Raw genomic sequence first — 14587 nt, forward strand, 5'->3', positions numbered from 1 at the left:
GGAACAGTGTGGGGAGATTATTAGGGAATCAATAAGATTTAAATATTGAAAAGAACATCCTCTTAATTATTTATTATTCCTTCAATGCCCTGTCTAATTCTATATTCGCCTAAACAAAGTTGTTTTAAAATATAGTCCCCTGACCAGCAGGACCACCATTGCCTGAAAATTTGTTAGAAATGAAAATTCTTGGGTCCTACCTCAGAACTACAGATTAGGAACGAACTCTCAGTATGAGGACCAGCAATATGAGTTTTAACAAGCCCTCCAGGTGATTCTGATGCATGTTAATATTTGAGAATCTCACATCCAAAATATTGACTGTGCTTTCTGACTGGATTTTTTCCACACTACAACTTAAGTCGTAAACAACTATAGAATATGGACCATGTCCTTCTTCCTTGTCTTCGTCTCTATCCCCATTACAGGGCTCTATTCAGACGCTGGCTTCTTGTAAGTGTATTCCTTTATCCAATAGTAGATGCCTCCTAGAAGGCTTGAGTGCACTGGAAATTGAAACTCTCACTTCCAACTTGGAGATGGAGATCCCCAATCGAACCACCGTTCAGGAGTTTATCTTCTCCGCTTTCCCTTATTCCTGGGTTAAGTCTGTTGTCTGCTTTGTTCCACTGCTCTTCATCTATGCTTTCATTGTTGTTGGAAACCTGGTCATCATCACAGTGGTCCAGTTGAATACTCACCTCCACACTCCCATGTATACTTTTATCAGTGCTCTTTCTTTCCTGGAGATTTGGTATACCACAGCCACAATCCCAAAGATGCTGTCTAGCCTGCTTAGTGAGAGGAGGAGCATTTCCTTCAATGGTTGTCTCCTGCAGATGTATTTCTTCCATTCCACCGGCATCAGTGAGGTGTGTCTCTTGACAGTTATGGCCTTTGACCGCTACCTGGCCATATGCAGCCCTCTTCATTATCCCTCTATCATGACCCCCAAGCTATGTACCCAACTGACTTTGAGTTGCTGTGTTTGTGGCTTTATCACACCCCTTCCTGAGATTGCCTGGATCTCTACACTGCCATTTTGTGGTTCGAATCACCTTGAGCATATCTTCTGTGACTTCCTCCCAGTGCTGCGTCTGGCCTGCACAGACACACGAGCCATCGTCATGATTCAGGTAGTGGATGTCATTCATGCAGTGGAGATTATTACAGCTGTGATGCTCATCTTCATGTCCTACGTTGGTATTGTGGCTATAATTCTACGTATTCGTTCAGCTGGAGGCTGCCACAAAGCATTTTCCACGTGTGTCTCTCACTTCATTGTCTTTTCGCTCTTCTTTGGCAGTGTGGCTCTCATGTACCTACGCTTCTCTGCCACCTACTCTTTGTTCTGGGATATAGCCATTGCTCTGGCCTTTGCAGTTTTGTCTCCCTTCTTCAACCCCATTATCTATAGCCTGAGGAATAAAGAAATAAAAGAAGCTATAAAAAAGCACATAGGTCAAGCTAAAATATTTTTTTCCATAAGACCAGGGACCTCAAGTAAGATATTTTAGTTGAGATTCTGTATAGTTGCTGGTTCCTCTTCACCTTCAGCTCTCAGCAATCTGTCTTTTCCTATCAACCTTCTATTCAAACTGGTCTCCCAAAGCTCACCAAACCAAACCAAACCAAACAAAAGGAAACAAATTCAGTAATAGCTAACGTCAATAACTTCTATTTAATCTTTACTCAGTTAGACATATTTTTCAATCTGACTTTATTAATTACATTTTCTGCCACTCAAGTTATTCAAAGTAAATTCATTTTGTTGAAATGTTCTGCATAAACATTTACTTTAATTTTAAAGCAATTAAAATATTTGTCTGTAAGACATGGTAATTTAAAAAGTGTCCTTCATAAGACTAAGTTTTATCCATGGTGCCTCTAGCTTCTATAGTTGAAGAATGACTCAAATTTTTAAATTGAGTATCCAAGTATTGATCAATAAGCAATTTAATTAAGTAACTCATTAAATAATCAGTTTTTTCATGATAAATAAAAAACCTAGATGTTGCATTCACTGTGATCAAATGCATTGTACATATTAAGTAATAAACATAAAAATGATCTGTTGAATGAATAAACCAACATACCACCATGCTGCATTCTGATTGTTTTAGACAATCGATCAATTGTGTTAGGCAACAACTCTTTCAAGCTCTCTTCTTTGGCTTTTAGGATTCCAAACTCTTTTTTATCCTACCTCATTGACGCTTCTTTCTCTTGCTGAGTCTTCATGTCATACATGCTTTATAAAAAGCGATTTTTCTCCAGGGCTCATGATTCAGCTGGGATAGGATAAAGCTTATTACTGTGCAAATGTTAATAAATTTTTACCCTTCTCTAGCCTGCCAACACAAATCCTATAGCTGTCAGTGTGATTTCCCCACTTTTGTGCCACAATCCTTTCATTACTTTTACTCCTAAATCTTATGATATTTTAAAATAAAATGGAAAGACAAGTTAAGGAGAGATCTTATAAAAAGGGTTAATGCTATCAAATAAAAGTCTGGGATACAGAAGAGAAGAAAAATCAGAGAAAACCTGTTGATTGTGGGTGCAGGGGGTCTGGGTAAAAGAAAGGCTTTAGGGGATACTTGGCTGAAGAACAAGAAGACAGAGGGAAAAAGAAATGCAAGAAGTATCACTGAGTTTAAGTCATGTATTTTTAATATTCTTCAAGTGACATGAAAAATGTCATTATTTTTCCAATTTATTGACTAATTGATGCTGTTGTAAGTGCAATATTTTTACAGAGCTGATCTACATAAAGCTCCATTATGTGAAAGGGTCACACCATTTTTTCTCTGTCCTCTCTACTTTTAAGTTTTTCAATAAATAATCATTTCCTAAATATTATCAATATCCCTAAAAAGTAATATAGCTAACACTACCTACCTTACATCCATACTTTCTCAACTTCAAGCTTCTTTCCCCACTGCAAACTGAGCTGTTCTTACAACTTAAATCTGATTGCTTTATTAGCCTGCCTTAAAAACTGCTGTGATTAAACATACCTTCATTTCAAATTATGAACATAAAGTAATTTTACTAGTTCTGTGTGTGTGTGTGTGCATGCATGTAATAAAAAAAATTCCAAGCTGTGGGAAAAACAAGAGAAAATAAAACAGAGAAAAAAGTTCATCGTGTGTTGATGTTCCTGTTACCTTGTAAATGTGCTCTTAGTGAATACACAGGATTAAGGAAATATATGCCTTCTGGCCTGGAGAGGACAGAAACTGCTAACTTATTCGCTGTTAATTTTAAGTATATTTATTTTACCTAACATTGCACTGCATTTATTAATCAAATTTTTACTAGTAATAATAAAATACCATATGTGGTGTTTAATATTGAGTGTCAACTTGATTGGATTGAAAGATACAAAGTATTGTTCCTGGGTGTGTCTGTGAGGGTGTTGCCAAAGGAGATTAACATTTGAGTCAGTGGACCGGGAAAGGCAGATCCACCCTCAATCTGGGTGGGCACAATCTAATCAGCTGCCAGTGCAGTCAGAATAAAAGCTAGCAGAAGAACGTGGAAAGACTAAACTGGTTTAGTTTTCGGGACTACACCTTTCTCCCACGCTCTATGGTTCTTGAACACCAGACTCCAAGTTTCTCTTCAGCTTTGGGACTCGGACTGGTTTCCTTGCTCTTCAGCTTGCAGATGGCCAATTGTGGTACCCCACCTTGTGATAGTGTGTCAATACGCTTTAGTAATACATCTATCCTATTAGTTCTGTCCCTTTAGAGAACGCTGACTAATATACCTAGTATATTCACAATTGTAATTATATTTATTGATAATAATATTAATGCAATTTTCCACTTATTGGGCACTCTTCACTTTTAAGACATTGTCATACACACGTGTGTGTGTGTACATACACATACATTACTTTATAGAAATTCTTTGCAATAGGTATTAATATCAGTGCTGCTTTAAGAGGGAGGAAACTATAGCTTATAGGGCTTAAGCTTTTGTCCAAGGATACACATTTAGTAAGAAGCTGAGTTATAATTTGAACCCAGGTCTCTGCTTGTTCAAAAGCTTTTCTCTTAACTACCATGCTACATTTTTAAATATTCTAGCTATATTCTTGAGGAAATAGAGAGATGTATTATCTAACATTCTTTGGAGACTCCAAACCAATAGGATATTTATCTATTTATCTATAAAAATGTATTATAAATATTGGCTCATATGCTTATGGAGACCACAGACTTCATGATCTGCTGCCTATAAGCTAGAGAATCAGGAAAACTTGTGACATAATTTAACCTGAGTCTGAAGGCCTGAAAACCAGGGAAACTCATAGTATAAACCCAGGTCCAAATCCAAAGGCCTGAGAATCAGGAGCACCCAGTGTCCAAAGGCAGAAGGAGATGAATATCCCATCTCAAAACAAAAACAAATTTGCCCTTCCTTTACCTTTTTGTTCTATTTAGGGTTTCAAAGGATCAGAAGAGGCGGTAAATCCTTGAGTGATGTTTACTTTTTTTCTTAATATCTCATAACTTAAATACTATGATGTAGAATTAACAATTATTAAATATTGATATAAAGCAATGTGTCTTATGTTATATAATAAAAATAAGAGAGGAAAGAAAACACATTTGCTAATGTGTGTATATATATGTGTGTGAGTATATATAAACATGTTCACAACAAAATAAGGAGGAAACACTCCTGGCAATTATAGTTATAGTTTCCATTTTTATAACTAGTCATGTTATCATAGCTAGTATTTATAACTACCTTCTTCTACTAGTCATTCTGTATTCACTTTGCCTTCATCAAGCACATCTATTGGTCATAGTTCCTTAACTGATATGGTGACCCGAACATTAATTCCTCAAGGATCTTGGTCATTAGTAGTCCTTTCTGGATTGTGGTGTTGTAATTTTTTATTGTCCTTAATCACAGGGCACGGAAATACTAAAGGCCATGCTAAAGAATCTCCTGTGTACCAGACATACTCTTCCTTCCCTTCACTGTGGAATCTATGGAATAACAGTCCAATTTAAAGCATTTCCTCTGCTTTTGGTGGGTCATCTTTTGAGCCATCTTTCAACCAATCAATCAACCAACCAATCAACCAACCAATCAACCAACCAACCAACCAACCTATTACAGCCCTTTCCTACTCCCTGAGCTGGAACATTAAATTCAAAATCTCTGCTTAGTGAGCCCATATCAATAAATTTAACTTGATCCAACTTTATGTTCCTTCCACTATTTTTCCATATCCTTATTATCTATTCTCATATATGTTCTCTAGATTTCTTTTCATATATGTTCTCTAGCTTTCTCCCACTTTCCTGACAACCTGCATAACTCAGCAGAGGCAGCCGTAATCCTCCTAGGTACACAACTCCATTGACCTGGGAACCTCACCCCGATCCCCAACAGCAGCCGCACTAGACCCACCCAGGGAGAGTCTAAGCTCATACACGCCTAGATTTCTTTTCTTTTCTTTTCTTTTCTTTTCTTTTTTTGAGACAGAGTCTCACTCTGTCACCCAGGCTGGAGTGCAATGGCACGATCTCAGCTCACTGCAACCTCCACCTCCCGGGTTCAAGTGATTCTCCTGCCTCAGGCTCCTGACTAGCTGGGATTACAGGCGACTGCCACCATGCCCAGCTAATTTTTGTAATTTTACTAGAGATAGGGTTTCACCATGTTGGCCAGATTGGTCTCGAACTCCTGACCTCAGGTGATCCACCCGCCTCAGCCTCCTAAAGTGCTGGGATTATAGGCATGAGCCACCACGCCCGGCTGGCTTTTGTTTTTTATCCTTCTGCTCCTCATTTACCTATTCACCATCATTGGTAGTCTTATGGTGTTCTTTGCCATCAAACTGGATTTCTGCCTGCACAGCTCCTTGTATTTCTTCATCAGTGTCCTCTCCTTCCTAGAGATCTGGTATACCACCATCACCATCCCCAAGGTGTTCTTCAACCTAGCCAGTGAGCAGAAGACCACCTCCCTGGATGGTTGCCTCTTGCAGATGTATTTCTTTCACTCCCTCGGCATCACTGAGGTTTGCTTGCTCACCACCATGGCTATGGACAGATACCTGGCCATCTGTAATCACCTTTGCTACCCCACAGTCATGACACCTTAGCTCTACACTCAGGTGATTCTAGGTTGTTGCATCTGTGGCTTCTTCACTCTGCTCCCTGAGATTGCTTGGATATCCACACTGCCATTTTGTGGTCCAAATCAAATACAGAATATTTTCTGTGACCTTGATCCTATCCTGAATCTAGCATGTGTGGACACTGGCCCAGTTGTATTAATCAAGGTTGTGGACATTGTACATGCCATGGAGATCATCACAGCTATAATGCTTGTGACTTTGGCTTACGTCCAGATTATTGCAGTGATCCTAAGAAACTGCTCTGCTGATGGATGCCAAAAGGCATTTTCTACCTATGCTTTCCACCTTGCTATTTTCTTAATCTTTTTTGGAAGTGTAGCCCTGATGTACCTGTTCTTCTCTGCCAAGTACTCCTTTTTCTGGGACACAACCATCAGCCTAATGTTTGCAGTGCTGTCACCGACACAATTATCTGTAGTCTGAGGAATAAAGAGATAAAGGAAGCAATAAAAAAACACATGCACCAATCAATGATATGCACACATCATGTCAAATAAGACCAAATACACACCTCTTAATTATCAAAGAATATTTATGCAAATATTTACATTAATACGTTCAGTGTGTTTGTTGCTGCTGTGCTTCCTTTTTTGGTGTACAGGTAGTAAATGATGTTTAGTCGTTCTTATTATCTCTGTGGACTTAGTAAATGTCCTCAGAGGTTGATTAACCATAGAATTCAAAGAAAGTAAGATAAAACTGTACACAGGTCCTTGGTTTATTACTTTTTGAATTCAGTGAGAGTCATAAAATATTGTCTCTCCCCTGAGGTCTTCTCCAGCCTATTCATAGAGCAGTAAACACACATTTCTTTGTTTCTATAACACACTGTTTGGACCCTCTGTTTGGCATGATTTTTATACTTTCTTATGTCACAGTTTATATATCTTATGTTTTTCTAATTTGTATGCTTCTTGAAAGAAGGTATCTTACTGTGTTTATCTCCACATTCCCAAGCTTAACAGAATGCTTTGCCCATAGAAACTCTCTATAATAGTTTGCTGAATGAGTAAATGAATAATTAGAGGCAGCCTTTATCTCTTGAAGCTATACATTATAGAAAAGGAAACTCAGACTATTTTCATATTCAACAGAAAATGGCAGGGATAGGGGAGAGAATGTGTAAAGATAAGATGCAGAGTATATTTTCACTTAGAGACAATTTTTTTTCATTAAGACAGAATCTTGCCCTGTCCCTCAGACCAAAGTGCAGTGGCACAATCTCTGTTCACTGCAACCTCAGCCTCCCTGGGTTCAAGTGAACCTCATGCCTCAGTCTCTTGAGTAACTGGGATTACAGGTATTCGCCACCACACCCGGCTAATTTTTGTTTTGCTTGTTGGTTTTGTTTTGTTTTGTTTTAGTAGAGACGAGGTTTCACCATATTGCCCAGGCTAGTCTTGAACTCCTGACCTTAAGTCATCCACCTACTTCAGCCTCCCAAAGTGCTGGGATTACAGGCGTGAGTCACAGCATGTGGCCCATAGAGACAATTTTTAATGGTAAAATGAAGCTATACAACAGGTAATCCACTTAGATTTGTATGACTGACATAAACCTAGATGTTAAATGGGGCTTTCATTAATATCTTGAGACTCTAGTACCATAAACATAGTAATTAAACTTCATAGTTTAGTCATGGCTTTGAAGGCAATTATACATTTAGTTCCACACTTGGCTTTATTTCCTACTTGCCTCTATTCAAATGAGAAATTATATTCTTCCATTGAGCTCTTTTTAAGTTTATTTCCCTGAGTGGGACCACGTCACCAAGTATGCTGGTTTTGTAAAGCTTCTGAAAATTTAGGCTTAGATAATTCCCTTCGGGGTTGCTGTAATCAGTGATAATTATTAGTGGACAGGAGCATGAAGCAATTTTATGCAAGATATGCTAATGATACGTTGCAAAATTATTCTTTAAGAGATAAGTACTTAGCTTTATGAGAAATTATCCCATATCAAATCCCTGTCCTTTACATTCTGGTTTTCAAAATTGAATGATTCGGAATGAAATATATAAATTTAAAGGCTTAAATATATGTGGTTGACATTATTCAAATCAGTTTACAATAATAATTATTTTACTATGTAGACTTACATGCAAATGCTTTTTAGTCTGCCACCTAAATTGAGCCATATAATGATTTTCTGGAATAGGGATTAGTCATTACTGTACTTATTATATGCTTAATATATTTTAAGTAAATTTCCAATAATCATCTGATCATTAAATGCTAGAACCAGAATTTAAATCAGTGTATGTTCTGTTGGCCTAAGCTGTCTTCCAATTTCAATTACATAGTTAATTGCATTAAAGAAAACCATGGTTTTAGGGTTTTTCTTACTCAAAGCAGTAAAACCAAATAAGTCAACAGAAAGATAATAAAATAAATAAGAAAGTGAGAGATGATCAAGATAGGAAAAGAAAAGAGTTCTATTTCATTGATTAGAGAATTATAAATGAGCAATATATACATCTGATAACTTATACATTGCTCAAGTTTGCAGTTCTGTAAGCAAAGAGTCAAGGGACAAATAACCTTAGAAGCCCTAAAGTGATAAATGAAGGTGGCTACAGTAAACTGCAAAAGGCCTTGTAAAATTTTTTGAATGACATTATCTACTGTTCTAACTCATTTATAAGTCAAAATTGGAGGAATTTTAAAATAAAAACTATTTCTGGAGAAACACAAAGTAAAAATTTAAAATAATACAAATTTTATGAGAAAAAATAGTTTTACATTTAAGTTAAAATATTTGTCTTTATTGGTAATCAGCAGAAAAAGCTGAACTCCAAAAGATCCACAGAAAATAGGTATGGATTTTATTGATTCCAGTTAAGAAGACTTTAGAATTTTTGGATATAAAGCATCTCTTAAAGTTTCTGAGTCTAGGAGAAGATCAAACAGATCACTTTGCTCTGATGCCTAAACAGAGGCTGAGGCAAGCTGTTCAGTGCTGATTAAACTGTCATGTAAAGTACAGACCCTCCCAGAGGTGATAACCATGGCCAAATACAGCAGCCCTCCAAATTATTCCTGCCCTTGTAAAGTGGTGTAAAATATATCTAAATATATAATTCTCATTTTAAAATCTCTCTAATTTTTGACTTCTAAATGGGCCAGAGCATTTAGATAATACAATTCAAAAAATAAAGTTTTTTTTGTTTGTCTGTTTGTTTTTGCAGATAACTGTATTCATTTTAACTTCACTTCAGGTCCTCTAAGATTATTTACCCCTTAACTTTATTTGAAAATTTACTTATTACTCAAGTTCATAATTCTCTAATAAAAAATAGAACTCTTTTCCAATTTTTCTTTAAATAATCTGTCTGTAACAAACCCTAGTGTCTCCTGTAAACTCTCAGCACCAATGTATATAGCATAGCATGCAGTTTTTATTCATTTTATTTTATTTATTTTACTTTAAGTTATGGGATACATGAGCGGAACATGCAGGTTTGTTACATAGGAATACATGTGCCACGGTGGTTTGCTGCACCTATCAACCCATCATCTAGGTTTTAAGCCCCGCGTGCATTAGGTATTTGTCCTAATGCACTCCCTCCCCTTGCCCCTCACCCCATGACTGGCCCCAGTGTGTGATGTTTCCCTTCCTGTGTCCATGTGTTCTCTTTGTTCAACTCCTACTTGTGAGTGAGAACATGCAGTGTTTGGTTTTCTGTTTCTTTTAGTTTGCTAAGGATGATGATTCCTAGCTTCATCCACATCCCTGCAAAGGACATGAACTCATTCTTTTTTATGGCTGTATAGTATTCCATGGTATATATGTGCCACGTTTTCTTTATCCAGTCTATCATTGATGGGCATTTGGGGCATGCAGTTTTATAGACTGTACTTCCTTTTATACTTCCATGGTATTTGCCATCCATTTTTTTTTCTGAGTCCTTTTAAATAAGGGTCTCTATGTGATCAGAGCCAATGAATATTATTGGGAGATTGTAGAAGTAGAAGAAGAAAGTCAGAGGCCCAAGTGTTAAACCACCAAGGTATAAGACTTTTTCATCATGCCCTTTCTTCTATCTCAGCAACATGCCTTGTTATGTGGACTAATAATCATAAACAATGCTTAGAGACTGGAGAATCAATGTTAGTTTCAAGGGACTTTGAGTGCAGGATGGGACTGAATTTTAAGTCACTAAATGCCAGAGCAGCAGCCAGAGTACTGTCAGAGCAAACTTTACATGAATCTCTGCTGTCTACAATGACGGAAAACTCAAGGAACTCACCAGTTTTTATGTGTCAAAACTTTCCCCTGAATGTCTCCTGTGTACTTCCATATTGCAGTTTTGCTCTAAAGACTATGATTCTGGCCAGGTGCGGTGGCTCACTCCTGTAATTCCAGCAGTTTGGGAGGCCGAGGCAGGTGGATCACCTGAGGTCAGGAGTTTGAAACCAGCCTGGCCAACATGATGAAACCCTGTCTCTACTAAAAATACAAAATTAGCCGGGTATGGTGGTGCATGCCTGTAATCCCAGCTACTAGGGGGGCTGAGTCAGGAGGATCACTTGAACCTGAGAGGCGGAGATTGCGGTGAAGTGGGATCGTGCCACTGAACTCCAGCCTGGGCAAAGAGCGAGACTCCATCTCAAAAAAAAAAAAAAAACCAACCAACCAACCAAACAAACAAAAAACACTATGATTCTTATACACTTTTTTTCTAATGTGATGAGAAACTTAACGTGAGATCTATCCTCTTAACACATTTTGAAGTGTACAATACTGTATTGTTAACACTTATACGATGTGTTGTACAGCACAGCTCTAGAATTCAATCATCTTTCATGGATAAAACTTCATACCTACTTAATACCTATTTTTCCTTCCCTCAGCCTCTGACAAGCACTATTTACTCTGCTTCTATGAGTTGGACTATTTTATATACTTCATATAAGTAGTATCATGCAGTATTTGTCCTTCTGTGACTGGCTTATTTCACTTAGTATAATTTCATCAAGATTCACTCATGTTGTCATATGTGACAGGATTCCATTTGTTATTATGACTGAATTATTTCAATTGTATGTACATGCCACTTTCATCAGTCATAGACATTTCAATTGTTTCCATTTCTTGACTTTCGTTAATAGTGCTGCGATAAACATAAAAGTGCAAAAGTGCAAATACCTCCTTACAATCCTGATTTTAATTCTTTTGGCTGTATACCCAGAAGTGGGACTGCTAGGTTGTATGATAGGTCTATTTTTCATTTTTAGGCAATGCTACACTGTTTTCCACAGTGGCTGCACCATTTTACATTTCTATCAACAGTGTACAATTGTTCCAACTTCTTCATATTTTCAGCAATACTTATTTTTCTATTCCTTTGAGAGTAGCCATCCTAACAGATATGAGATAATATCTCAGTATCACTTTGATTTGCATTTCCCTGATAATTAGTGATGTTGAGCACGTTTTCTTATACCTGTTAGCCAATTGTATGTTTTCTTTGGAAAATCATCTGTTCAAGTCCTTTGCTCATTTTCTAATTTTCGTTTTTGTTATAGATTTGAAGAAGCTCCTTGTATATTTTGGATTTTAACCTCTTGTTAGATGTATGAAAATATTTTCTTCCATTCCATAAGAGAACTTTTTTTTATTGTTTATTGTTTTCTTTGTTGTGCAGAAGATGTTTAGTTTGATGAAGTCCAATTTGTCTGTTTTTGCTTTTGTTGCATTTGTTTCTGGTACCGTATCCAAGAAGTACTTGGCAAGACCAAACAGATCACTTTGCTCTGATGCCTGAGCAGCGGCTGAGGCAAGCTGTTCAGTGCTGATTAAACTACTATGTAAAGTACAAACCCTCCCTGAGGTGATAACCATGGCCAGATACAACAGCCCTCCAAATTATCTCCATCCTTTTAAAACTGTATAAAATACTAAATATATAATTCTTATTATATATGATAAAAGTCATAAAGCTTTTTCCTTGTGTTTTTTTTTCCGGGAGTTTTACAGTTTCAGGTTGTAATTTAAGTCTTTAATCCCATTTGAGTTGATTTTTGTACATAACATAAGGGTCCAATTTCATTTTTTTATATGAATATGCAGTTTTTCCAACACATATGTTGAAAAGACACTTTTATTTCCTTATGATCAGTTCTGCTGATTGGGCCATGCTATTTCTTTTTTTTTTAAATAAACATTATAGAATTAGTAAGCATTTTTACTTTCTTTTTATTGTGATGATTATACTTTAGTTCTAGGACACATATGAAGAACATGCAGGTTTGTTACATAGGTATACACATGCCATGGTGGTTTGCTGCACCCATCAACCCGTCATCTACATTAGATATTTCTCCTAATGCTATCCCTCCCCTAGCCCACCACCCCTGCAACAGGCTTCAGGGTGTGATGTTTCCCTCTCTGTGTCCATGTGTTCTCATTGTTCAACTCCCACTTATGAGTGAAAACATGTGGTGTTTGGTTTTCTGTCCTTATGATAGTTTGTGGAGAATGATGGTTTTCAGCTTCATCCATATCCCTGCAAAGGACAGGAACTCATCCTTTTTTATGGCTGCATAGTATTCCATGGTGTATAGGTACCACATTTTCTTTATCCAGTCTTTCATTGATAGGCATTCAGGTTGGTTCCAAAGAGCTAATATCCAGAATCTACAAGGAACTTAAACAAATTTACAGGAAAAAAACAAATGACCCCATCAAAAAGTGAGCAAAGGATATGAATAGACACATCTCAAAAGAAGATATTTATGCAGCCAGCAAACATATGAAAAAAAGCTCATCATAACTGGTCATTAGAGAAATGCAAATCAAAACCACAATGAGATACCATCTCATGCCAGTTAGAATGGCGATCATTAAAAAGTCAGGAAACAGCAGATGCTGGAGACAATGTGGAGAAATAGGAATGCTTTTACACAGTTGGTGGGAGTGTAAGTTAGTTCAACCATTGTGGAAGACAGTGTGGCAATTCCTCAAGGATCTAGAACCATAAATACCATTTGACCCAGCAATCCCATTACTGGGTATATACCCAAAGGATTATAAATCATTCTACTATAAAAACACATGCACACATATGTATATTGTGGCACTATTCACAACAGGCCATACTATTTCTTTGGTCACAAGGTTATCACATGTTTGGCATTCTTGCTAAGATGATTCTGGAACAGGGAAACTGAACAAATAATGTTGATGGACTAAGAGAAGATTGACTAAAAAAATAAGCAGCAGAGTGCCATGATAGTCATATTGATATGGATTTGACTATTTAAATACTTTCAAACCAAATCACCATAGAATGAAACTTTGTTTTTTAGGGACTGTTTTCTCATATAAAGATGGGTATGATAATACCTGCCTCACAGAATTTTTAAAGATTAGAAATTAATGTAAATTGATCATGTTAATATATAAATATTTCATAGACATTGGTTCTTTTCTCTTAAAATAATTTCCTCTCCTTATCCCAACTTCAGACAAATGTTCCTCAGTGCATGTGTTATAGTGCAGTCTCTAAAATTATGTTCCTGCCTTCACTACTAAATTTGACTTGAATATAATGAAACTATATGGAAAAGTAAAGTAATCCAGACTTTCAAGAAGAGAATGTAAAGGACTCTCAGTTTTTCTATGTGAGATCCAAGAACAGGGGAAACCACAAATGTAGAATCAAAATCTTCTCTTGTAGATCATGGAAGTTAGATTATTCAAGCTGCATTTACACTGGAATGAAGTTTGGCATGGATAGCCCCACTGGCTTGTAGAAAGGTCTAAGAGCATCCCACTATTTTCTTTTTGCTTGTTTGTTTCATTTTTGTAAGTTAGTCTAAAATAACTATGCCTATGGAAAAAGTCTACCTCCTTTTGTTCTCCATTAAAATTAATACATACAGTAGGATGATTTATACCATATATATCAGAAGTCAGCCATATTTTCAACTTTTTTGTGACATCATTGGTTTGTCAAATAAGGTATCCTAATTTTTGTTTTACAAAATATTAATGAACACATCATATAACTTTTTTTGTTCCTTCCATTTAAATGATTAAGAGTACAACTAAATCAGATTTTTAAAGACCAAATTGTCGAGGTTAGGAATAAAATCTTATTTTGTGAAAGACTCTCTAGAAAAAGCCAGGATAATTCGTTGACTTAAAGACTGTGAAAAATCTGCAGTTGAGTTGGATGAAGTTGTTGAGCTATATTTCCTAGAAATATATGGGTTTTTTTTCTAAGTTTTCATCCAAAAACCTTACTTTCATTTTTTAAGTCTTATTGAGTAACTTTGAAAGCCAGAGCCTCCCAAAACTGCTGTGTCACCCAGTATCTGTAAAACTTAGCAGTTGCCTCAGCTGAGTATGTCTTCTAAAGATAATGTCGATTGTGTATGGCTGATGGGATTCTAGGACCAAGAAAGAGGTTTT

General features: G+C 36.6%; 2 protein-coding genes across 2 annotated transcripts in view; both read left to right on the forward strand.

Moving 5' to 3' along the window:
- Window positions 1-539: 539 nt before the first annotated feature.
- On the forward strand, window positions 540-1517 carry OR6K2 (olfactory receptor family 6 subfamily K member 2). Its single transcript, XM_001149392.6, has one exon. The coding sequence runs from the start codon at window positions 540-542 to the stop codon at window positions 1515-1517; it is 978 nt and encodes a 325-aa protein (XP_001149392.4).
- Window positions 1518-14518: 13001 nt separating this feature from the next.
- Window positions 14519-14587, forward strand: part of SPTA1 (spectrin alpha, erythrocytic 1) — a 75473-nt gene continuing 75404 nt past the window's right edge. The window contains exon 1 of the mRNA XM_009435126.5: window positions 14519-14582. The gene's annotated coding sequence lies outside the window, so the exon portion shown is untranslated. The remainder of the gene's footprint in view (window positions 14583-14587) is intronic.

The sequence above is a fragment of the Pan troglodytes genome, chromosome 1 (genome assembly GCF_028858775.2).
Source record: "Pan troglodytes isolate AG18354 chromosome 1, NHGRI_mPanTro3-v2.0_pri, whole genome shotgun sequence".
In the NCBI taxonomy this organism is placed as follows: domain Eukaryota; kingdom Metazoa; phylum Chordata; class Mammalia; order Primates; family Hominidae; genus Pan; species Pan troglodytes.

Bases quoted from the DNA above. Each gene is read 5' to 3' on its own strand.
- OR6K2 (XM_001149392.6), top strand. From the start codon at position 540: ATGGAGATCCCCAATCGAACCACCGTTCAGGAGTTTATCTTCTCCGCT.